General features: G+C 39.3%; 2 protein-coding genes across 2 annotated transcripts; one reads left to right on the top strand and one right to left on the bottom strand.

Moving 5' to 3' along the window:
- Positions 1 to 3,134: 3,134 nt before the first annotated feature.
- On the top strand, positions 3,135 to 14,352 carry LOC140560376 (uncharacterized). The gene is made up of 15 exons (XM_072684818.1): positions 3,135 to 3,248; positions 3,387 to 4,036; positions 4,487 to 4,582; positions 5,429 to 5,662; positions 5,756 to 5,915; positions 6,002 to 6,151; positions 7,238 to 7,336; positions 8,477 to 8,599; positions 8,986 to 9,084; positions 10,420 to 10,539; positions 11,064 to 11,162; positions 11,281 to 11,382; positions 11,893 to 11,988; positions 12,118 to 12,225; positions 12,832 to 14,352. The coding sequence occupies exons 2-15, from the start codon at positions 3,467 to 3,469 to the stop codon at positions 12,906 to 12,908; spliced, it is 2,133 nt and encodes a 710-aa protein (XP_072540919.1). The 5' UTR covers positions 3,135 to 3,248; positions 3,387 to 3,466; the 3' UTR covers positions 12,909 to 14,352.
- A 1,632-nt stretch (positions 14,353 to 15,984) lies between these two features.
- Positions 15,985 to 22,691, bottom strand: LOC140560382 (leukocyte elastase inhibitor-like). Its single transcript, XM_072684832.1, has 7 exons — positions 22,589 to 22,691; positions 21,524 to 21,715; positions 20,855 to 20,992; positions 19,089 to 19,206; positions 18,853 to 18,995; positions 18,578 to 18,745; positions 15,985 to 16,481 (listed from the first exon to the last, which is right to left on the bottom strand). The coding sequence occupies exons 2-7, from the start codon at positions 21,704 to 21,706 to the stop codon at positions 16,074 to 16,076; spliced, it is 1,158 nt and encodes a 385-aa protein (XP_072540933.1). The 5' UTR covers positions 21,707 to 21,715; positions 22,589 to 22,691; the 3' UTR covers positions 15,985 to 16,073.
- Between the last annotated feature and the right edge of the window lie 3,392 nt (positions 22,692 to 26,083).

Raw genomic sequence — 26,083 nt, 5'->3', positions numbered from 1 at the left:
TAAATTCTTTGGCTGTCTGGTTTTTATCACCACCACTGTGAACTGACTCTCACTCTACCTACTCTGAAAGAGTTGCCGCCACCACATGCCACCACCACCATGCTTCACTGTGGGGATGTTTAGTTTTTGGTGATTTGCAGAGTTTGGTGTCCGCCAGTCATAGTGTCTGATGGCCAAAAAGAACAATTTTGCTCTTATCAGACCAAAGAACCTTCTTTCAGTTGACCTTGGAGTTTCACACATGGCTTTGGGTGAACTGTAGTCGAGCTTTAACTCTCTTCTCCGCTCTTGCATAAAGCTGTGACTGGTGAAGAACCCGGGCAGCAGTTGTTGTATGCAGCGTCTCTCTCATCTCAGCTGCTGCGGCTTTTAACTCCTTCAGTCATAGGTCTGAAGTCATAGGTATCTTGGTGGCCTCCCTCACTAGTCGTGTGTGAGGACGGCCTGCTATTTGCCATATCCTTTCCATTTCTTAATGACTGATTTAACTGAACTGCTGGGGATGTTCAGTGACTAGGATTTTTTTGGTCTATCTGCTGACCCTATACCTTATACTAGTCAGTGACCTTTTGTGGAGTCATTGACCAGTATAAGTGTTCATTTGTCTTCATGGTGTACTTGTAGCCAGAAATACTGAGCTCATGTCTCAGTCACTTTGACATAAAAGTTTTTTGTACTTTTTTTGTCAAAAAAGCCAAATTATATTGACCATAATTCCAGTTATAAAAATAACAAAGGGTATTAATGTTTTTTTTATAGGCACTGCCAGTACCTGTGACAGTCTACACTTTGTTCTTGCCATCACTCTGATACAGGCTATTCCTGGTCTTGTCCGTCCACTAGACCTTTTTCCACAATTCTGCAGCTCTTTAAAGTACTCTTTGCAAACTGGCCTTTCTGTTTAGAGGGTTGCATCTTGCAGGGTAGCCTCTTTATTATAATAGTATGTATAATGTAGAATAGCTTATTTGACTTTTATTGGCACAGCTCCTGTCCTCATCTTGAACAATGGCACCTGCAGACTCCAAAGGTGTTTGGAAGCTTAGAAGCAAGCCTAGGTAGAAGCAATGGAACACACCTAGAGTAATCAGAAACACCTCTAAAGCCAAATGTCCAAACATTATGGTGTGCTAAAATGAAGAGAACTGTATAAAACAGTGTTGTAATTTCAACATGGTGAAACTAAAATTGCATCTGGTCATGTCTGATCTGATCATGGTCTCTTTCTCTATCAATATTTGCTCTAGATGGACTGAACTATGTAAAAACCAAAAAACAACACAATGGCGTCAGACTAAACACAATGCCCAGGTTGAGTTTAGAGGCCCTGTCGTGACTGTGAATATATAATGATTCATGCGTTAATGTTGTCTGAGTCATTGGCACTCACTGCTTTGACTGTGTGCTGTTCTACCAGTATACCGATGATTTGTTACATCTGTATGTGAAAAATGAGGAAGAGTCTGTTAACTAAGCATAACCCTATCATAGAGAAGTACACTTCAGTTGGATAACCCTCTGCAACTCTGTTGTATTGCATTGAACATGCAGTGACATGAATAAATTTTACTGAGACATACAGCATTTGTTTTCTTCTTTTATTTGGATGTTTAGGTGAGCTTGATGTCGCTTATATTACCTAAATGCTGAATCTATTAGTAGAACCTTGCTAATTCTCTGTCATGTGCATCTGAACGTGTCTGAACCTCATAGCATGTTCAGTTCATAGTAAGTTGCTTTGGCTTGCGCATAGGGTGCAGTGTGTTTTTTTTTTTTTTATATGCTTTAAAGGTCACCAGCAAAAACGTGCTTTCCAGTATATCTCCATCTAGTGGACTTACTGTAACATGGATGGTTTTTCTATTATTCTAAAAATCAAGCTGTTTTACACTTGATGTATCTATTAATAGGCATTACTAGTAATACGCTCCTTTTGATTATATATGTTTTCTGTATAATATGTAGCTTTTGGATAAACTGAATGGATAAACTGCATGTCATTGTCAATACTAGTCAATCTACTAGTGTCATTTCTGAAGGGAATGTTTTTACAAACTGAAAGAATGAATTAATTGAAAGTTAAATGTTTCAAAACAAATCTTACATAAAAACACTGTGATTATTATTATTTCCTAAGACTATTATTCTGCAAATCCATCCATCTTCTTTTTTGTTTCTTCCTGGTCAGGGTCATTGTAGGTCTAAAGCCTATCCTGAATCACTGGCCACAAGACAGGAATACTCCTGGGCAGGGCAGCAGGACAACGCAAACTGGAGGAGTTACTCCTAATTTGTAGGAGTAAGAAATGCAGTGAGTTAATGTCTCTAATCTAATGTTGGTTCTATGGGATGTAAAAAGGGCAAGTCTATGTTAAATGTTCTCTCTCACACACACACAACACACATTAAATACATTTCACATTAGGATGTAATAAAAAAGAAAAACGGAAGTGCATTCATTCATTACATCATCAGAGTTTCCTTTTTTCATGGCTGGATTGGTTATTGGAAGATTGTTCAGAGTTTTAAATCCAGCTCTCATCTATTACACCTGCTTATAAGGCTATTTAAGAAAAACAGGTAGATAGAGAGTTCCTAGATATAAAAGTGAGGTATGAGATTAATGCCAGACAGTACATCTTCTACAGCAATGTGGGACACTATGATTCTACACCCGGCGAGAGTTATAGTATCTTCAAGTACATATTTAAACTCAGTGCTCAATAACTCAGAGTTAATTCATAAGCTCTCCCATTCAATTATAAAAGGGAACCAAATTCCTGAAAACAGCTACTTTATATGGTCTCAGGTTTTATTTTCCTGACCATAGTCTGTGCCAGAAGGAGACAGCTGTGAACACTTCAGTCTGTTCCTGGTGACACTTGATTCAACCCAAGGCTGACGAGTTGAATTATCAATCATAAGAAAGGAGAGGCAACACTGTATTTAATATCACAGCCTGATCAAATGGAAGGGTGTTTATGCTGGCCTTTTCTTTTGATGACCAACAGAGGGTGCCAATATCACAAGCTTAAACCTTACTGTTGAAGAGCTGAAAGTATTTCCAGCATGTGTTTAAACACGTTGACCTAAAAAAAGAATCCTCAGAGCAATCCAAGAAAAGTCTGGTAAAAACTCTGGCATGTCCTCTGTATGTAACCAGACTCAATATACCACCCTGATAAGATAAGACTGGGTCCAAACCAAAGGTCAAATTTCAAAGAACAGGATCTACACTGGATCGGGCGGTAAATATACATATGTTTATGCTTTATATGGTGTAGTAGGCTATATGGTGTCAGGTTTTAGTAAGAGCTTTATGTTACTTTTACTTTCACTCTCTTGCTTTCAAAGGCATGTAAACAGCTTTCTGTTTCATCTGTAAGAAACAGGAAGCGGTTCTGAAAGCACAACAGTCGGCAAGTAGTAGAGCGCAAGAGTGGATTTTTTCTGTGCTGGGAGTATAATGGCAGAATCTATGCTGAGAGATCGGGATCAATACAGCTGCTCAATATGTCTAGATCTAATGAAGGATCCAGTGACTATTCCTTGTGGACACAGTTACTGCATGGCCTGCATTAGGAACTACTGGGACAGGGACGAGCTGAAGAGGAGTAACTGCCCTCAGTGCAGGCAGAACTTCATTCCAAGACCTGTGCTTAACAAAAACACAATGCTTGCTGAAATAATGGAGAACCTGCCAAACTTCAACACCGCTTCCCCTGCTCAAGACATCACTGACCCTGAGGACATAGAATGTGATTTCTGCATGGAAAAAAGGGCCAGAGCTGTTAAATCATGCCTGGAGTGTCGAGCATCTTACTGTGAGACACATCTGCAACCCCACTATGACTTTCCTGCTCTTAAAAGACACAAACTGGTGAGCGCCAAAAACATGCCAACATGCCAGAAACACGACAAACTGCTGGAGGTGTTCTGTCGTACTGACCAGAAGTGCATCTGCATGCTGTGTTTAATGGATGATCATAAAGGACATGACACTGTTCCATGCGCAGCAGAACGGGGCGAGAAACAAGTAGGCCTTTTCCTTTTTTCTTCATTATAATGTCTGGGTATTTACTTTGAAAAATTAGTTTGTATTAGTTTTTATCCATTTTGGAAACACTCGACTGTAGCTCATGTGATACTGCACAATTCATCTGTCTTCCTGTACCCAAGTCCAGCCACAGAAAAGGACCAGCACAGAACCACTGCTGACCAGATATTATCTGAGTAATGCACTATTCACAGCAAAACTTTGACAACAATGGTAGGGGTGTGTGTGTGTGTGTGTGTGGCACTGCTGCAGGTGTATAAGGCCAGCACTGCTGTAGTTATACACACCTCAGTATCAATGCTGGGTTGTGAATATTTCTGCCAACCAAAAATATCCAGCCTGAGAGCAGAAACCAACTACTGATGCAGGGCTATAGGATGACCTAGGTAGGCGTGTCTGTAAGTGTAAATGTGACTGCTTTCTCCACAGGTCAAACTGAAGACTGATAAGAGTAAATTTGATGGAAAATGCAAAGAAAAAGAGAAAGAGCTTTGTGAGCTGCAACAGACAATCGACAGTCATGTAGTAAGTATTGTTTTAAAGCTGTTTAGGGTCTTTCCACATTAACTAGGGCTGCCTGTTCATCATAGATTTCTATGAAGACAATTCAAGCAACTTCACTTCACTTCACTGCTTATTTTTGCCATTTATTTTAAAAGTTTGGCCCAGCAGGCGCATAAATGTCATCTTAAATAATTCAACTCAGTTAAACTATCATTTTAAATACAACAAAAACTGAGCAGAAACATTAACTGGATATAAATAAATTTTGAATGTACATTTGAATGTTTTAATGTTTTTAATCAGACACCGTTTCTTATTCTGGGAAACATTTGAAGACAATAGGATTAAGCCCCTTAAAGTGATGTATGGTCAAAAAACACAACCTTAAAATACTGCATGGAGAAACAAATAATTATGTGATGTGAAAACAACAAACTGAGCTAACTACATATCAAAAAGGGAAATGAAAAATGAAGCCACATAAGTGTGTGGTAACTGGGTATCTGTGTTACGCTAAAAGCAGACACTAGCAAACCAGATGTAATCTCTTCAGCTAACTAACTGCACACTTTACTTTACACTTGACAGCAGCATTATCCAGTAAGACTTATAATAATTACAAAAAATAATTAAATATTAAATTAAATATTCTTACCGTTAAAACTGCACATTTTTATCCTGAGGCCCAATAACAGGGTTGTAACTAGCCATGTAAACAACAGTTGGCCATTTTTCGCACAGAGTTCTAGCTTTAGCTTTTTCATTTAAATCCATGACATGACCAGACAGGCCCATAACCATTTAAATGCTAAATGGTTAAGCTTGTTTCGCTGAAGTTTTTAAAATGGTACATCTGATTCTAAACAGAACTCTGCACACCGGGCCATCAAGGACACTGAAAAAGCCTTTAAGGAGTCCGTCTCTTTCATTGAGAGAAAATGCTCTGAGATAATCGAGAGGATCAGAGCTCAAGAGAAAGCTGACCTGGATAAACTTGGAGGTGTACGAGAACAGCTGGAGCTGGAGATCGCTGCGCTGAGGGGACAGGGAGATGTCCTAGACAAGTTTTTACAGACAGAGGATAACGTTTACTTCCTCCAGGTCTATCACTGTAATTTTCTACAGTAAACACGATTTATTAGGAAAAGTATGAGTACTAATAAAATGTGTACGTATATTTCTTTCCTATGACAGAATATTGATAATATGCCCACTCCCCCTGGAGGCGAAGACTGTCCCAGTCAGTTGATGGAGCTGGTCAACTCCTTTGAAAATGTGAGCAAAACAGTTTCTGAGTTTAAAGAGAGACTGGAGGGCTTCTGCAAACAGGAAGCAGATGACATTCTGGACACAGGTGAGGAAATACATGCTAAACATTTCTGAGAGTAAATCATTCTTTGAGAACTATTTTTTTAAAACATTTTTTGTTTCCTCTACTAGTCTCCGATTTATCAACAAAGACCTATCCAAACCTAGATTCAGATTTCCAGATCAAGATTGGAAACAGAGTTTGCGTGAAATCTTCTGTGAAAACCCCAAAATTTAACTGGGGTGCTCATGTCACACATAAGAGCATCGGCGTGGTCAAAGGTACAGTCTTTAGTTTCCTTCTTGAATAAATGAATAAATATGCTTAAAAAACCCCAACCATTGGATCGTAAATGTAGGTTTCCCCACAAGAGACAGAAGTATAATTAAACTTCCCTGAGTCGACTACACTCATAGACTTAAAGCCCCAAGGCTTTAGGTTCAGCCATGTTTTCTTTCCAAGTAGGCTAAAATTGAGCTTGAGGGCAAACAACATACAGTACATGTAGAAAGTCTGCCATCTGAATAACGTTCCAATAACCAGTAAAGGACTGGTATATTTTGCCATATATCTTCACTCTTAATGTAAACTGGAAGGTGCTAATCTTAGGCACACGCACCAACCACAAGACCGATGTAGGTTGTTTCCGCAAATTTAGCTTTAATACTACACTGTTACTACACAATAACTACACTCTCTGGATCTTACCGTCTTTAAGCCCTCATCCCATAAAAGCTGGATACATTTTAATGTAAAACATTTTAAGGCAAAAAGTGCCTTCCAGAGATCCAGGTCCACGCCTCTTATGAGCAAGCACCACAATGGAGGTGGTGGCAACAGTGGCAAGAGAAAACTCCCTCATACTAAGAGGAAGAAACCTTGGGAGAAACCAAGCCTCAATCCGAGGAACCCATCTGCCCTAGGTCGACCCGCACAGCACAGACAAACTAGATGGAGAGAATGTTCCCATTAGAATACTTAGACAGTCCTCAGATAGAATTAAACAAACTAAAAGTTTTACAATCTACACCTTATCCAAATGAAAGTTTCATATAATACACAAATGTAGTATTATATTTCACACTCTTAGGTTCCCTAGGATGCCATCGAAGAAACATGTTTGGTTCCATGTGAATCATGACTGTGGGAAATGTGAGTGTGAAAAACCTCTTAATCGGTAAAGAACCTTTACATCAAGTGAAAGTTCTTAATGGAACCAAAAATGGTTCTTCAGTGGCATCGCTCAAGGAACCATTTGTAGCACTTTTATGTAGAGAGTGAGGTTATGTACTTATGTACATATTATGATCACATATGAATGCCTATTTGCTTTTGGATCTGAATTATAACACTGGTCCTGTTCACAGCTGTGCATGGCGATACTTTGATTGTCAGCTTTCCTGGACATAAAAACTGGAAGGGAGACCTCTCTGAGATGGAGCTAGTAAACGGTTCCTTTGAACAAGGTATTTGTAAGCAGAACTACTGGACAGGATGTTTGAGCTTAGCTGTGTTGATTTGATTGTGATGGAAGACTACATTCATGACACTTTCATGATGCAGAAGCGCTTAAAAATGATATTAATATATATAAAAAATAATGATATTATTGACACCGGACATTTGGGCCCACTAGAGCGACAGAACTTTGCTCTGTCTGTTACACTGGTATGGTGGCTCAGTGGTTAGAGCACCAGGCAATTGATGGCAGGGTTAAGGGTTCGATACCTTAGCAAGCTGTCACTGTAGGGCCCTTGAGCAAGGCCCTTACTCTCCCTGCTTGTGGGCATGTGTGCTCACTGTCACTATGTGTGTTTGATCACTAGTGTGTATGTGTGCTTATGCTCAACACAAATGGTGAACATGATTGTCTTGTCTTGTCAGAAGGCAGAGAGCAGAAACACCAAGTGAAAGATGCCCAGCACACATAAATGATACTGTATTATACAGACAATGTTCTTAAATTTGAACATATTTCTATTTTGAAAATATTTCATACAGCTGATACAGTATGAAGTGTTTTTAAATAGCATTATTAGCTCCATTACTTGGGTCTTTTACATAATCAAGTACTGTATGTCTATTCAATATAAATCTCATTTGTTTATACTAAAGGTTTTAAGTGTTTTTCACTGCTTATGTTTTATGTAGTTAGTCCACAAAAGCGTGACTGCAGTGTCTTTATCATAAGAGTCCATCACCATGTGAAAACTCTTAAACAAAAATGTTATAAATGTCAATAAAAACAAACAATTCTGGTCCTTAAATCACAATTCAAGCCAAATGTCAAATGTGTGATATAAACTTACATGACTGCAAATATCAACTGAATAAATTCCATCAGTGAGCTCTAAAGTTAGTAAATAATCATTGTTCATGATAGCCTTTGATCAATCGATACTGGCTAGTGGAAGATATATCTGTTTAGATGATTCATGATCTTGGATTAAGTGATTCATTAACAATATTTTATAAAGATTCATTCATTTGTCATGTTGTATCACTGTTTCATATAGACAATAAGCTGCTTAATGTACCATGGTTGGTCATGGTATTATGTTTTAACAAGTTTTATGTTTTTAACAATTTAATGTTTCTTTGTACAGCAGAAGCCCCAGCTCAAAACAATCTCATCAAAGTTGGAGACAAAGTCCGAGTAAAGCCTTCTGTTGAGACTCCAAAACACAAATGGGGAGGAATTACTCACCAGAGTGTGGGTGTTGTCAAGTGTAAGACTTTTTTGAGATAATACTCCATACTGCCACACATTATCAAGTAAAACATGATCAGGGAGGGTGAGGAGGGCGATGGTGTGAGAGGTAGATTCCCAGCCCAATGGAGCATGGTGATGTAATCTAAAATCAGAAAGTGTTTTAGAGGCAGAAAAGGGTAAATATATTTTCATTGAAGATTATTGGATAATAAGAATGTGGTCTTTTAAATCATATGATCAGTCGTACTTAATATATCCAGGGACGCAAACTGACAGGGTTGATTTTCGGTTGACTCTAACAATAAAAACATCTGCTTGACCTACGCTATACAATATGTTGTACTCTTATCATGTGACACTAAGCTCTAATGTTTGAATTCATAATCTGGTTTCTTTGGACAGCTCTTGACGGTGAGGCCCTGACTGTAGACTTTCCAGAGTATTCTGGCTGGCGTGGCATAGTCCCTGAGATGGAAGTGGTGCCTGCAGATGATGTCTCAGGTGATCTAGGATACTAAATGTGACTGGACAAATAGGATCAATACCTGTACACTGTGTAGATGTGCACTGGCCTTGTAAAAGTATTTAGCTTCTCTTAAAGATTTATCTGTATTAAATAACTTCCTCTGACTAGCACTTGGTGGAACCACCATTTGCTGCACTAGCTTTAAGTTTGTTGTAACTTTCTACCAGCTTTGCACACAATTCTTCCAGGAGAATTTGCTCCAGGAAAGGATAACCACACTTTTCAAACAGAGCCACAGATACTTCCCGTATTGAGTTAAAGTGTTCCCTCGACATGATTCTACCATCCCCATACTTCACTGTTAAGATGGGTGTTATTGAGAAATGGTCAGAATTAGGTTTGTGCCACACATAGCATTTTGAATTTTAGCAAATAGGCTGTCCACATCTGACCACAGAACCTCAACCCACATATTAGGTGGGTCACTTTGAGGCAACTTTCTGTCTTTGTGTCCCATATGGAAAAAAATGGAACTGGTGCTCCATTATTTCAGCCACTGGACACTAAACTCTGAGCGTGATTGTTGGCTTTTTTGAGCCTTTCTTCACGAGTCCCTTTCACTCTCTGATAAAGTTGTAAGGGGCAGCCTTGTAGAGGCAGCCCACCAGGATATCCAAAGATAAGACAACTTTATCTCTCATTTCCTTAGAGTGCGCTTTGTTCTTTGTGTTCCTTCAGATTCACACTCTGAACAATGGCACCTGAATTGAGGGGGTCTTTTAACCAGAAAAGGTGAACGGTTTTAATGATCTACAGATAGAGGCCAACTGTGAGCTGTAATTCCTTGTTATATCTTTCATCTGTGTAAACTTCAAGCTTCCACAGCACTTTTTTCCAGTTGGTTATTCTTTTGTTTCAGAATTGTTTAAGTCAAGTCACGTCAAATTTATTTGTATAACGCTTTTTACAACTGTTGTCGTCACAAAGCAGCTTTACATAATTAGTACTTAATAAAGGACAGAGACAGAGAAGAAAGAAGAAATAACATGAAGGGTCAAAGACCCCCATGAGCAAGCCAACGGTGACAGTGGCAAGGAAAAACTCCCTCAGAGCTGGAGGAAGAAACCTTAATAAAACCAACATCAGTTTCAGTTAGGTCAAATTCATTCATGAATTTCTAATCCAGATTAATCTAATGACTTTTAAGGGGGATTAATACTTCTGCAAGGTACCGTATTTCTGCACTTCTGCACTGTACATCCAGATGAAGAAGTTAGGCACAATTTCTTTAAGAAAATAAAACATATTCTGCTATTTCTTAAGTGTGGTAAAATATGGCTTTTACTCTTTTCATTTTCTTCATGTCTAAGGCTTGTCAACTACGAACTGCAGTTTCAATGTTGGAGACAAAGTGAGAGTAAAGCTCACAGTCCAGACTCCGAAACACCAATGGGGAGGAGTCACTCACAAAAGCGTGGGTACAGTTAAAGGCAAGTACCTGTTTAATTCACCCATATTAATTTTAGTACATAGCTGTCATGTAAGGTTTGCATTGTGATGCACAGAGCAAAGCAACAGCCACGGTGGGGACAGTCTGCAGTTAATATAGTACTTATTACTATAGTTAATATAGTACGTAATACTTATTTATACTTCATTAATACATTAATGACAAATCTCATTAAGTTAACTAAGATAATAAGATTTAAGGACACACACATGATACGACTTTGATTAAGTGGCATGTAAGCATCTTGTACATTTTATAGCTTCCTGTAAAAAATGTGATTTACACCATTGTATTTGCTAATTCTGTAACTCTGGATATACTCTTCCAGATTAATACATATCCTTTCTATCTGTCTGGCTGAAATTTCTTTCAGGACTAGAAAGGTGTCAGCATTTCTTTCATTTATTAATTTTCTTTTTTCAATATGAGTTGAATAATGTGCTGGTGTTGCCAATATTGCTTTTAAATTTTAATATTTATTTAATATTTCCCTTCTCTTCTTAGCTATTAAGGATGATGTTGTGACTGTGGACTTCCCTGAATGTAAAAGCTGGAAAGGCATGGTCTCTGAAATGGAGCGAATAACCAGCAAAGACACTAAAGGTGAATTCCTCAATTGATTAATTTAGGGTATGTTTAAATATTGACAAAGATAAGAAAATAACCTTACCAAAACATAACACTCAAATGCTTAGATAAAAACCAACCCCCTATGTTACAGAATGCTTTAAGATTGAAGATCGAGTCAGAGTGAAAGCCTCTGTTGGTACTCCAAAACGTGGATGGGGAAGCGTCAGTCACAAGAGTGTTGGTGTGATTACAGGCAAGTGTGAGCATTCATACGATCAGATGAAAAAGTTAAAAAATCTTCATGAAGTACTCATATATCAACTGCACTAAATATAAGACTATTTTAGCATGAACACGATTATGGTGTATGTAAATTAACAACATACATTATTACAGCAACTGTTGGCACTTCTCTAATGCTGTAAAGTACTGTAAAAGGGATGGGGGACAAACTAATTAAGACTAATTAGCACTGCAGAAGTACAAATGATTAGTGTGTGGGGCAGTATGCTAATTTTGCATACAAACGAAATCTCCAGCAACACTGCAAATTTGCCAGTGTTACTTTAACACTGGGTGTGAATTTAATACGAACAGTGTTGATTCATCACATCTTCACAAATTTGCTGTGCAGATGGGTCACACAGTTTTGACCAGTTGTAGCTAGCAATGCTAATGATCACTATAGCACTCTGATTACACTAATGCTGTAGCTAGCCAGCATATTTACTTAGTTAAACAGATCTCCCACCTCTTTCTTCAGCTGTTGATGGTGAAAGTATGACTGTAAATTTTCCTGAGCATAAATCTTGGAAGGCTGCAGTTTGTGAAATGGAACTGGCTTCCAGTGCTGACTCAGGTAAGACTGATGATGATGATGATGATGATGATATCGTAATGGTTAATGGAATTATTTAATAAAATCGGTAACATAAATGGGCGGTTTAAAGTTTAAACCCTATGAATATGATTTTTCTGTTTACTACAGAATTCTATAAATTCAACTTTGGAGACAGAGTACGAGTAAAAGCCTCAGTAGGAACTCCAAAATACAACTGGGGTTCCATCAGCCACAAGAGTGTGGGCACAGTCAAAGGCAAGTCTTTTTTATTATTATTATTATTATTTTTTACTTCCATGTGCAGTGCCATGATTGTATTTAGTATTGCACATTTGTAGCTGTGACTGGTTTAAAATCTATGGACAAAAGAGAACCTTATTAAACACAGAACACATTTTTAATAAACTGCAGACGATGTGTTCATCTGTCCATGGGCTGAAGCTGAAACATAATCAGGTTGTGCAGAATGATAATGATCCAAAACAGTAAAGCCAATCCACAGCTAAATGTCTTACAAGAAGCTAAATTAAAGGGCCCATATCATGGAAACCTGATTTTTCATGTTTAAGTTTCCATCTCTGGAAACTGAACTGTAAAAACAGACAGATTTTAATGATATATTTTTGTAATGTTATATAAAAAACACACACACACACACAAGACAATTTCATATGCGGTACCTGCCTATTCAACATACAGCAGTTCAGCCCCACCCATTTACATTGGAGTTATACAAAGTGTTTGGCCTGGGACAGCCAATCAGAACAGAGTAATAAAATCTGGAGGGCAAATGCCTGAACACAACAAATGGATGATAGAGTGTTTTATTAAGTGTGTGTTTGTTTTTATGTTTCTGTTTAGCTCTTAAATTGGTGGTGGACTTTCCAGAGCAGTCTAACTGGGGTGGTGATCCAACAGAAATGGAACTGGTACCATAGAAAGCGAGGAAAGGACTCCAGGATTATTGAGCGGATCTCAGGGGTGTCATATTAAAAGTAATCAGAGGCATTAGCTGTGTTTTTCAAGTCAATCTGTGTATTACCTGCAAGAAAATGAGTTTTCCCAGTCAGAGAATGTTTTTATTAATGAAACCAGCCAATCTAAAATCACCACACATTACTGTCTGACTGTGTTATTTAATGATTTGTGTTATGCATAGATTACAATGAACTCAATCTGAAATGTTTAGCAGTGTGTTTGTGATCATTTTGCAATGTCTAGAAATGACCGTTTTTACTCATCTCTCAAACATCTCATCATCTGCGTGTATTATCAGTGGACTTAAACAGAACAGATGTGGAACCGACCGAAGGTCTGGAATCGTCTACAGATTTGTCCTGTTAATTTCTCAATGGACTGTGAGTGAAAAATAGGGCTTTAGAGGATCCCAGGCTACCAATAAGCCAGAAGCAGACTCCCATAGGAAATTGTAGGATCAGGGTAGCCAAGAAACACTGTAAAATGATGGCGTTTATATTTATGAATTAAAAGCTAACTGATTTTCAAGTTTACTTAGTTTTTATTCATTTTTCCCCCAAATCTACACACCCCCAGACAACTAAAGCTGCAAAATGGTCAAACGCAATGGCCATGGTCAAATACAACAGATGGGTCTGGCCACACAGGCTGATAGGTTGAGGACACTGCATCAGTCGCTGTTAAACACTGTTAAATCAAAAAGTAAGGTGAATGCCCTCAGCAGAAGAAAACAAGAATGAGCTAAAAGTAAACTGAAAGGATAAAGGCAAGAATACACCAGAACAACAAACACACAGACGAGAAACCACAGTGTTGGTCTGTGTAAGGAGCTGGAGAGGGAGCTGCAGGCTGTGCTGCTTGTTTAGGAAGTGTAATCTAGTGGAAAGAAATGCTAGTATTAAAACACATTAAACTGTTCTTTCACGGATCTGTTTGTTCATTTCTGTTTTTTATTTATTTATTTCTGTTTATTTATATCCAGTCCTCTACAGCGCCGCCCAGTGGCGGGTCATTGCTGTAGCTCCCAACAGTGCGTGTCCAGAAGTGGGCCAGATTCAGATTCCTGTGATTTTAACGAGATGAGATGCTGTTATAAGAATGTGAACATTAGTAATAATTACTGTATTTATATTTTATTGATATTAATGGTATTAATTGTATTATTAGGAAGTATTGTAGGTCTATGGATTTTATTTAGCAGATGAACAGGATTTAAAAAATGGGCAGTTGTTCTGTGTGGTATATGGGCCAGATTTAATGAGCTTTAAGGGGATCTGATGGTTTGTCAGAAAGGGCTGAACCCCCATTTTTCACATCTAGACTACACTCATCACAGGGCTGGCCCTAACTGACTGGCTCTGAGCTCGGAGTACAACTGTAACGTTAAGGAACAATAATTTAATGCTAACAATAAAACATTAATGTTTTTTTTTTCACGTCTCTGTTTATTCATTTCGTACTTCATTTATTTTCTGAACTGTTGTAGAAAATCATTAAATCAGTTAAGGTGTGTTGGTGTGTTCCCGTGAAACAGCAGCACGGCTGTGTGCGCAGAGGCGAAGGCTGGAGAAGAGAGGCTAGAAAAAGCTGTTACCAAATGTATGAGTGGTCCTAATGATGTGGCCCATTGGTGTACAGCTCTACTTACTGTCTAAAAATAAATGATTATATTAGAATTTGCTGCAAATGAGTTTAGAGAAGCCCGTGTGATTTAAGCTATTCCGTTTGTTTTGGTCTTGATTGCTGAAGTGAGCACATTCACCACGGCCAGATTCAAAGAGCTCTCTGAGGCCTTTAGTAGGGAGGTTGTAGATAGATGCAGAGGAGTCCGGGAAGGGACATCAGCCGCTGCGCTGCCCCCTAAATCATTTACAAGTGGAGTCCTAGCAAGAGCAGACAGCAGGATTTCCCTTAAATGTCAGCACGAGTGCCACAGGCAGACAGTTTCTCTCCGTTTCTGAAATGCGCTCCCGTGTTTGCTGGTTTTGTGCGCACGTGATAGTAAATCCACCCTCAAGAACAAATAGTTCGTGAGCTGTTAGCGTATTTAGCGAACTTGGCGACATCTCTTGGACAGTGGACGAGTTTAATGGGTGATGTGGTCTTTCAGACTGAGGTGATTAGCTACATGTAAACTACGGTTGAACTCCGGCCGGGTTTCACTAGGTGACTCAGTCCGCTGCAGCGCCGCCCAGTGGCGTGTCATTAGTGTAGCTTCCAACAGTGAGTGTCCAGAATCAATCAATCAGTGGGCCAGATTCAGATTCCTGCGATTTTAACGAGATGAAACGCTGTTATAAGATTGTAAACATTCGTGATATAATTTATTTTTATTAACTGTATGGTTTATATAAACAGAAAGTATTGTAGGTATGCTGTTTATAATTCAGCAGATGAACAGGATCAAAAATGGGCAGTTAATTAGTGTGGTATGTGGACCGGATGCAGCCTAGGATTTCAGAAGCTTTAAGGGAGTCTAATAGTTGATTATAAAATGTTATCCCCCCCCCCCTCCTCCCCCTCCCAATTTTTCACCTCTAAACCACATTCATCACAAGGCTGGACCTAATTGATGGGCTCTGAGCTGTAATCCCAAATGTAACATGCCTCAAGTTGCCAACTAGTCCTGTGAACAACATATGTAGTGTTGTGAGCAATAGATCCTGCTTAGGGTGACGGGCCCTGGATCTGACCTTAGGCTTGAAATAACTGCATGACTACATTAGTGCATTTAAGTGTTTTTACTATTTCAAAACACTAAAATAGTTTTAAAAATGGAAATTTTGATGGTCGATTTCCTTTCTTTTTTCTAATTTGTATTTATTTTAATTTCTGGTTAGCTATTTATTCACACAGAGGGATGGTGACTTCCTAGAACTGCCTACCTGAAAGGAGATTCCTCAGAAATGGAAGTGGCTCCATAGAAAGTAAGGAAGGAGGTCTGATCACAGATTACACAGTGAATGTCTGTAATAAATGTATTGCCTATTTACTGCTTGCATGGCATAGTGTCTCAGTCAGAGAATGTAAGTCTAATTATTCAACTAATCATTTTATTATTTATCAATGAAAACATGAAACAAGCATTTCTTTTTTTTTATGGCATAAGAGAATATACTACGTTTTTATGGTGGGCCTCTGAACCTGCCAAGGAAAAGGATGCTGTTAGTGGGATTGTGCCTGATGAAGAACAAGAAGGGGTGGTCCGCCATGAAGTGCTCCTCTCGCAGCATGCAGAAAGCGATGATGCCTGCGGTGGCTGCTGCTGCCTCTGTGCCTTCCTCATTAACCTCCACGAAGGCTTTGTGGGCCACTGCTGACAAATAAAGGCCCCCGTCGCTGCTCATGCCCGTCAGATCTGCAGCAGATGCCTGGAACAAAGAGCTCATGCCCATCTTGCTCAGCAACCCCTCCAGAGAGCTCTCCCACTCCAGCTTGAATTTTGGCAGATGGACCACGATGTCCGTTCCTGTGTCCATGTTGTCTGGATTGGTCCACTCGAGCAGTTTGTCCAGCGTCAGCTCGTTCTCCAGCTGTTAACCAGGACAAATATAGTCAGGAAGAGGTTAGGCTATAACAATCAAACAATGGAGCATGTCATGTTGTTTGCGACACCACATCATGTTGAGCACTGTGTTGATGTTACTCAGGGGCTCTACAAAGTGAAGAAGAAAAGTCTTGAATACTATTGAGGATGAATTTACTTATAGCATAAAAGCAGTTCCTGTAGTTTTGACAGCTGAGGTAAGATGACCACTGTTGTTACCCAGTAACCAGTGAACCAGTGTTACTGCTACAGGTATTGTGCCTGGATTAGAATGACCGTTACCTGATCACGCTGTGCTCTCAGAGCTGACCGTTGTATTATTTGGAATACAAAAAATACATCATCTGTACGTTTCCTGTACTTTTTGATTCCATGCTACATGGATAGCTTGTGCTATCACTCATGACAGCTACCAAAATCATTAACTGATTTGTGCCACTGTCTTTGCAACCATCCAATTCCTCTTCCTCTTTTGGCTGAACAGCTAGTTCTCTTACAGGTCTGCACTGAGTAATTAAAGAAAACATTCTGCTGAAAGGTAAAGATACTGTTCAAATCTACTGTTTAATGGCAATACCAATTTGGAATGTTTAATTTAATGCATGTGAGAGTGACACTGTTAACATTTCATTTCATTTTTCTTCTTTTCATTTTAACCACCTTCTTGAGTGTTTCCATAAATTTCTTAATGCCATGACCGGGTTATCATACAATGAAAATGTCAAACTGTACCACCCCTAAAGCTGCATGTACATACGACACAAAAGAGAGTACTAACACTCAACAGCATACTTTTCACATTCTTGGGAAGGTCAAATATACCACCCACATACTTGAACCAACAACCGGTTCCTGCAAGCTCTTTACATGTTAACAATGAGCGCCTTCAAGGAAGTAAGAAATTATTTTGACTTATTTTGACTTTTGTGTCGAGTGAAATTGAAAATGAGAGATTTCATGAAATACTTGTTTAACTTCACTGAGAGCTTCCTATTCATTTGGGAGGTGTACAAATTTGAACTTGAATGTGAGCTTGTAGCTGAGAGCACGGCATTAAAGCATTAGAGTGACATATATTAAGCAGAAGCCACAACACTTACAGAAAGAATGAGGAAACAAGCAGTCATAGAATCAGAATCGGCCAAATTAGTATTTTATTGTGTTTCCCTGATTTTTCATTTCTTTATAGAATAATATCTATAATGCAACTTTGGAAATGTGCTACGCTGTATGTATTTTTTTCATTTTGTTTAAAAAACTGTGAACTTCTAACAAGTAGTTTTAATAATGCAGCAATGTAGTGATAATGCAGTAACAATAATACACTTTTGAGCACCAGCAATTGGCAGTTTATTATAATCTCCTCCTAGTATTTTGCACTTAGAAATGGAATCTGCTATGAATACATATTGCCGCTGTGAGGTAAAAGTACTGTAACTCCAAAATGGCAACTTTACAGGAGAAAAAAACTTCTTAATTTGCAGTGGAAACCAATGTACATTTTGACACATAATGTGTGAATTTTGACATGTGCATGTAAAGAACAACAGCCATTTTCATAGTATGTCAAAAACAAAAACCAGCAAACACTGAGATATCAGTGACTGCCCCCTTTGATCTTTTGTGGGCACCTTGGTCCACTTTAGTAAATCACCACAGTCAAAATAGGGAATAGGACATAAACATTAGTAGATCTGTCCCTTACTCTACATGAGAATAGAGCTGGGCAATATGACAATATTTTATTGTATTGTGATAAATTATGTTATTGTGATAACAATAAACATATGGAGGATATTGTTAGTGCTTACTAACAGTGTAATTAGACTGGTTTAATTAGATAAAGAGCAGCAGATGTTGAGTATAAATCACTCTATTCAGTCTGGGAGAGGATCTGAATAGTAGTTCATAAGAATCTGTTGCTACTGATGTTTTTAGTCTATGATTTACATGTATCGTGATAAATATCGAGTATCACAAAAAAAGTATTTAAATATCGTGATATAGTATTTTTACCATATCGCCCAGCCCTAATGAGAAGCCAATAAAGGACAACAATTTAGAGATTTAGTTTGTACTGACCTTTTGAAGTGGGTCAGAGCCATCCTCTGCCTCCTGAGGGAGAAGCACCAGCATGCTGAGCTCCTTCTGCACGTATGGCAACTCCAGCACTTGCAGATTGTAGTCAGGGATATAGTTAAAGGGGAACTTCTTCATCTGGTACATCATCTGCACCGTTTTCCTCTCATTCTAACGGACATACACACAGACCAGCGTTGACAGAGGCCGCTAATAAGTATACAACAGTACAATCATGTGTACATGTGTTATATTTTTATGCATTCACTGAATCCCACCTTGTTTATCTTAAAGGGCATCTCTTTGGTGTCTTGAGCATTAAATCTCTGCAGCCAGTTGCCTTTGAAGTAGATCGCATTGACCAGGGCGAGCCGTGTCATTCCAGTGACCATGCCTGGCTTCAGTAGATCTTTGATTTTATCTGAGAAACAAAAGCAACGTATGATGAGGGTGGTCTGATGAACATAGCCTTTACAGTCAAATATGATTTGATGTGGAAAGGTTGTGTTCTCACTCTCTGTCTGCTCTTCCACCCAGCCGTTGATGAGCTTCCGTGACTCATCTGATGCTCCAATGAAGTCTACAGCCTGCAGATCAGCTTGGTACAACTTCTGAGTAGAGTCCACAAACTCCTGCAACAAAGGACACAACACTCAGGTTACACACACAGGACATTAGAACACCTGGGTAGAATCTCTACTCTTTCAGTTTTGTAGTGTTCATGTCCAGTCTTGGCTTTCAGGGCCGCAAAGGAATGGTCTTGATCTTGGTCTTGAGGTAAGAAGTACTCTTTGTCGAAGAAGAGTTTTACGAAGAATTACATAATAAGATCATGTAAGATCAGATGAACCACATGCAGCTCCATGCTGCGTGCAACAAAAATGTTTGGTAATTCGTGTGGTGGCCTGAAGTTTGCATGCTGTTGCATGTACACCCATTTCTGTGCAACGGCTTTACTGCAGTGATTGCAACACTAGGAACCCACGACTCCACTCCACCAAGTTAGCTTAATGCGCTGATATAAGCCGGCTCTTTTAAACATTCTTTTTGATATTGCAGTGGTACAACAACATGCAAATTTTCATTAATATCAATTTACTAACATAAAATAACATTTTATTCAGCCTAACATATGCTGAAGGGACAGAGAATCATCTTTCACCCATACCTTTCTTCCAAAAGTGTTCCAAAAGGTCACACTCCCGGGTTCACCCACTGGTCCAGTTGACTCTAAGGACTACACTATGACTATAGCCATGACTGCCGCCAGACTCTCGCAACTGTCACCTGCCCTCCACCAGCCAATCATGGACAGTTCTCTAGTTCATTGTCGCCTGAATTTTGATTTCGTACACCTGTTTATGCATCATTGTTTTGTATTTAAACCCTTCCTTTGGTTGCCTCGTTGCGAAGTACTGCTGTCGTATTATTGCAAGCATACTGAGCATTTTTTCTTTTATTCTTATGATAGTGCTTTTGACCTGTTTGTCTTCCAGTTTTCCACTTTTTGCCTTGTCCTTTTGCTTTGTTTGTCTGATCTTGTATGTTTTTGGGTTGACCTCATTTTTTTTCACTACCATTTTGCCTTGGCCATGTATCTGCTTTCACTACTCCTGGTTTTGATCTGGCTCAAGTTGTCTACTCTGTCTGTAAATTGGCTGTTCTCTATAAAAGACTCCTTCTTTTTCCGTCCGTGAGTGTCTGGTTTGTCCTAACCATTTCACAAAATGCAAAACGAATTAAAAAAATATTGTGTCCTGGCTTTCCTATAATTCAGTTCAAAGTTAGACTGTGGATCAGCTTTGTTAACCCACTAAACAGCTTAGCTAAGAAGTTAAATATGTGAACTAAATATAACAGAAAACGTATTCAGAAATGAATTACTTTGACAAAAGTTACAACTTTGACCTAGGGATCTACACTGGTACTACAACTAAACCCAGCTAACATGTCCATGTGTGGCCTGTGTGGGTAGCCCAACTGGGAACCAGAAAGTTTTGTCTTCGTGTTCCATGTTGGCCCCACATATGGATGCCTACCAGGGTCAGTGACAGGGAGGCCCCTCTGGGTTGTACACTGTACATGGGGCCTGGATGGAACCCATGAAAGATTAAGGTGGGATGTAACAAAGGGGCCCATTTATGAAGCTCCAACTGGTTCCCAGTAACAACACATGTACAAACCTACCCAGAGCCCCTATTTATGAAACCCACTTAGCCTATGTTTGAGCCCCATGCCCCGTGAAAACAGAATCAAAATGAATGTGGGAATACAACTCACGGATAAGAACTTGAAAGTCTTCTCTCCATACAGCCTGTTGGCCAGTCTGAGGATGTAGGAGGCTTTGGGGCTGTTGATTGCAGAGTTGAGAGACTTGAACTGAGTGTGAACATCAGAGACTGAACTGAAGGACATGACCTGCAAACACAAGGGAGTCATACAACCATGTTATCATTTCTACATACTCTTCAGTTATACATCTGAAGAGTTACAGAGCATTAACAAGCCTGTCATGAGCATGCAAACTGCTTTGGTATAAAGTCCGTTGTCAAGTCATAAACATGCCGTAGGTGGATCTGTGGTCACTCACAACAACCTTTTTCAGGATGTGATTAGAGCTGTCATTGTTAATATGCTACAAGCTCAAGGCATCATTAGGATATGTGCAGTTTTTGTCACAGTTTTTTAATCATATTCCCATTCTAAATGTGTTGCCATGTTTATATAAGTTATAATATCATATTCTTTATTTATATTCAGTCAAAATGTTTTGTCAAATCTAGTCAAAAGAGGGGGGTGGCTTTTGAGGTGAATGGTCAACTTTGAGAAGATGGCGGCTATTTATCATCATAGGTGCATAAGATTGTAGGGGTATCTAGTTGTGGTGTTTTACACTGTCCATTAAATGCAATACCCACCTTAACACTGTCCTACTGTGGATGCTCTTACCTCAGCCATTTCTTTAGCAGTGGTCCCCCTTGAACCGAGGTAGACCATGCTGAGTGCCGCGCTGATGCTCAACGGTGAAAAGAACATGTTGCCCACTGGGTTATTGGCACTCAAGGCCTTGTACAGGTCCAGGGCGAAGTTGCCATTGGCGCGGGCCAGACTATCCATGGTGGATATCGACATACGTTCAATCTGATATGAAAGAAAAACATTCATTATTTTAGTTATATAGATTTTATTAAAAAGTAAGGGAGAACAATATGACAATATTTATTATTACCATGGTCAGCAATGCCACATTATGTCACAGCATGCTTTCATGCGCAGTACAAGAAGGCTGACCAAAGTGTCAGTTTCAATAGGGGCACTATGAGTTGGGTTTAACTGGTGTATAATTGATTGATTTTCATACTGTTTTTATGTGGCATTAATTGCAATAAAAAAAAATGTCAGAAAGAAGGTAAATAAAAAATATTGTGATGGAAATAATATCTTGCAATTTTTTGATATTGTATTTTTGCCATGTCTCCCACCTCGACACTGAAGCTATGTTCTCTTCACTCCAGCAAAACCCACGTTTACTGTGCTTCAGCTGCACTGAAACTTCACTGAAGTGTACTGAATCCAGTTCAACTTCAGCAGTGTGAGATGAACACGTTATTTATTACACGAATGGAAAAGTTGATGTTCATGGAGGACTCACTGGCAGGAGGAGGGGTGTCTGTTGTTGTGTCCAGCTTACAATGCTTCCCCATCCTCACCGTTCACTGGCCGTCATTCCAGCCTTTAATATAAAAGCTATAGCCTCGCCTCGCCAATGAAAGAGCCACCTGTTTACACACCACCGTTCATCCATTCCACTGCAGCTCAAAGTGCTGCAACAACAGTTACTTCCATGTTTCCTTTAGGCACTGCACTGTAAGCACATCGTTTTCCAGCGGAATGCGGAGTGCATGCCTGGGTTCAAATCCTATTGAAAAGCAGATTAACTGCACAGAACTGCGGGACGGGCGGACTAATGCTGCCTGCAGACCCAAGCAAAGGGGTTAGAAACAGCATACTCACGTATAGAGGCTCTTCCCCGATAAGTCGAGCTCTTCCTGGTCGGTGGTTGCAGGCGAAAATGTGCACGGCCGCGTGAACGCGCACTTTAAACCCACAGCAGCGGTGAACGCCCAAACACGTCACACCCAAACTCTAATACAGTGGATGAGGGGTCCTACTCACCAACACGGTCATACACTGCTTATAACCAGGATGACTCACGTCCATACCCTCCACACGTGAGCAGTGAGGCAGGGCTGATGTAATTAAAAAAGTCAATGATAGCTTAAAGTTAATGCAATCAATCAAGGTTTCAGTCAGACAACTGCAGGGACACACAAGCCCCCTTAACCCTTGTCTGATGGCTCACCTCTTTTTTAGAGGTTACACATTGCCACGCGTGTAGGCTGCTATTTCACTGGTAGGTGTATGGCGTTGTCAGGCTGGAGGCTATCTATCCCTGCTGAAAAAAAGAAAACAGCTCAAGATCTTTACAGCTTTGGCTGGTAGCTGGTTTCCGATGGTCTTGGTCCTTGATGGTCAAGGTGATTCAAAAGCTGGCCATTCTGGTGAAACCTTACCCTATGCTGATGAAACCAGTTGACCAGCATAGTGCATGTTTTCATTTTAGTTTGATGGACTAGCAGTGTGGTAGGGCTAGTCATACTGGTTGACTGGCTTGGTCATGCTGGTCATACTGGTCAACTACTTTGATCATGCTGGTTGATCAGCTTTGTGATGCTGGTTAACCTGGTCGTGTTGGGCATTCTGGTCAACAAGCTTGGTCATACTGGTCGACCACCTTGGGAAAAGCTTGCCTTGCCTAACTGGTTGACTAGCTTGGTCAGGTTGTTAAACCATCACACTCAAACAAAAACATACCCTGTGCTGGTCAACTAGCTTAAACAGCTCGACCAGCTGGAACTGGCCAGGCTGTTTTTTAAGCAGTGTTTTTTTCTTCGAGACAGACAGAAATTGTTATTCGGTTAATTACAGTATTCGGTTGTTTTTGAAATGATTTCATGGTATTATATAATGAATCGTGGGATGTACCGGGTAATCTGTATAAATATATTAATGTGACGGTTACAGAATCTGTAATGAAGTTAGAGAACAATTTACAATGGCAGAGAGAGAGAGAGAGAGAGAGAGAGAGAGAGAGAGAGAGAATGTGAGGCCTATCTTTTGTGTACTTTATGGGTTTGGTTATTGCATGTTTAGTGCTGAACTGCGACTGAGCCTGCTGATCTTGTTTCATCAGTTGGACTTTGTCCAGACAGGGTGAGGCATTCATTAATGGTGTAGGCAAATTTCATAGAACCTTCCTTGGAGAACTGAGATAACAATGAAGGGGATGAAAAGGGGAGGTGACAGGCATGAGAAATGGAATATATTCTGATCCATGATGACATGATTGTATCAAGCAATTCCATCAAAATGTTCATGCTGTGAATCTCCCATTCTACCACATCCCCATTGTGTTCTATTGAATTCAGATCTAGGGACCCTGAAGTTCCCTGAAGAACGTGAACGTGAACTCAAACTTTCATGCCTCTGAAACCTGTTTAAGAGACTTTTGCTATGTGACATGGAAGATGGTAGACTCGACAATGAGTGATGGTTGATTGGTAAGCCAAAAACCTGCAAAGATAATACTCCCCACACCATTACACCACCACCAGCAGCCTGAACTGTTGACACAAGGCAGGTCAGGTTCATGGATTTAGCAGACAGTGCAAAATTCGAACCATACCATCTGTGTGCCTCAGGAGAAGTCGAGATTCATCAGACCAGGTTGTGTTTTCCTTGGCCCTCCATGTCTTCAGACCCAAACATCATCAGAATCTGTAAATAGATCTCAAAAGAGCAGTGCATGCAATACAGCCCAGGAGTCCCTCAGAACTAGAAGCCTTTTGAATGGAGGATTGGGTGAAAATCCCTCAAACAAGAATGTAAGAATTTCAGCTGGCTGCAAAAAAAGCATTTACAGGCTGTGATATTTATCAAAGGGTGTAAAGTTCTGACTTGGTTTTAGCCACTTTTCCTGTGTCACTGTTTACAATCAAGTGTGCTTTACCCCAAAACAGACTAAGAGGCTACCATCCAAGAAGCCCTTGTTCCAAAAAGCCCTACCACTAAAGTTTGCAGCTGACCACATGGACAAAGTTAAATACTGGAAGGAAATGTTTTGATCAGATGAGACAAATATTGAGCTGGAATGTATGGTTGGAATATATTTCATATAGTATATAGTAAATACTATGTTTTTTTCTCTGACATTCAGCTTGTACAGTGCCTGCAATTGTACTAAAAGATTTGCTTTAGGATGTGAATGCAAAGGCATTTGCTTCTGTACTATGGGGGTTGCCTCCACTCTCAAGTGTGGCTGGAGATCTAGCAATAGGATTTCAACACTGTAAACATTCCCAAAGTTTATACAGAGAAGACACGCATCTTAAATCACTGAGGTCTGTGTGTATATTGTTAGTAACAGCAACCAAGCTGTAGTTCATCCTTGACCACATATCCATAATCAAGAAAAAGTTCTCTAATAGCACCCAACTATCTCCTCAAATCATAGCATGTACATATTGTGTGCCCCCTGATAAGACCTCAGGAAAAGTTAAAGAGACTTCATTAGATAATATCCAGTCCATGTTTCAAAGATTATAAGGTCATATTCTCTTCTTATTCTTTTATTATCAAAACAATAGAATTAAAAAGGCAAGGATAATGTAAACACATAATGAATCATATTGTATGCATATTTCTGCTTGTTTCACAGTACAAAAAATACAAGATGTAAATCTTTATCTTTATTTTTTCATTTATGGAAAACACTTTTCATCAAATTAAAATCACTGTACAATTATTCTACTTCCACTAGCACTTTATTTGGATGGCACACTTTAGATGTTTTGCAGGTGTTTAATGTTTTTATAATTTATAAACATTATAAACATTTATTAACATATCTATTTATCTATTTATTAACTTACATTTTTCCTTACCCTTAATCTCATCCTAATCCTAAATCTAAGCCTAACTTTTACCCTGGTCCTAATCCTAACCCAAACCCTAACGAATCCACACAGTGACCGGAGATCACAGCAAATGTGTTTTTCTGTCTGTCCTTGTAACTAACATATCAATAACTTTACTGACGAACAGCATTTTCTAACTACTGCATTTAGGTTTATTTCCATTTATTTAAAAGTTATAAAAACACACAAACACAATTTCAACACTTTATGCTTCACTTCAAGGTTACTGTACTAGTCTTTCTCCATTGGCGCGTTTATAGGTGTCAACAGAACGGTTAAAGGTTTGAACCGCTAAACGGAAAATTGTCCAATCAGGATTTTGTTTCAGTAGTATCCAGGCAGATCCAGATAAAGAAGCTCTCTCATTGGTTGGGAGTTTACAAGCAGAAATGGCGACTGAATTTTTAGCATTTTTTGTATTTTTTATTATTTTATTAATTTTCATTTTTAACCAACGAAAACAATTAAAAAA

The sequence above is a fragment of the Salminus brasiliensis genome, chromosome 1, assembly GCF_030463535.1.
Source record: "Salminus brasiliensis chromosome 1, fSalBra1.hap2, whole genome shotgun sequence".
NCBI classification, from domain to species: Eukaryota; Metazoa; Chordata; class Actinopteri; order Characiformes; family Bryconidae; genus Salminus; species Salminus brasiliensis.
Note: the sequence above shows the minus strand (reverse complement) of the source record. Positions and strands in the feature narration are given on the sequence as shown.

Bases quoted from the DNA above. Each gene is read 5' to 3' on its own strand.
- LOC140560376 (XM_072684818.1), top strand. From the start codon at position 3,467: ATGGCAGAATCTATGCTGAGAGATCGGGATCAATACAGCTGCTCAATA. The intron at 4,583-5,428 runs GTAAGTATTGTT...GATTCTAAACAG, and splicing joins AGACAATCGACAGTCATGTA to AACTCTGCACACCGGGCCAT. The intron at 10,540-11,063 runs GCAAGTACCTGT...TTCTCTTCTTAG, and splicing joins AAGCGTGGGTACAGTTAAAG to CTATTAAGGATGATGTTGTG.
- LOC140560382 (XM_072684832.1), bottom strand. From the start codon at position 21,706: ATGTCGATATCCACCATGGATAGTCTGGCCCGCGCCAATGGCAACTTC. The intron at 18,996-19,088 runs GTGAGAACACAA...TTTGTTTCTCAG, and splicing joins GGTGGAAGAGCAGACAGAGA to ATAAAATCAAAGATCTACTG. The intron at 18,746-18,852 runs GTGGGATTCAGT...TATGTCCGTTAG, and splicing joins TGCCCTTTAAGATAAACAAG to AATGAGAGGAAAACGGTGCA.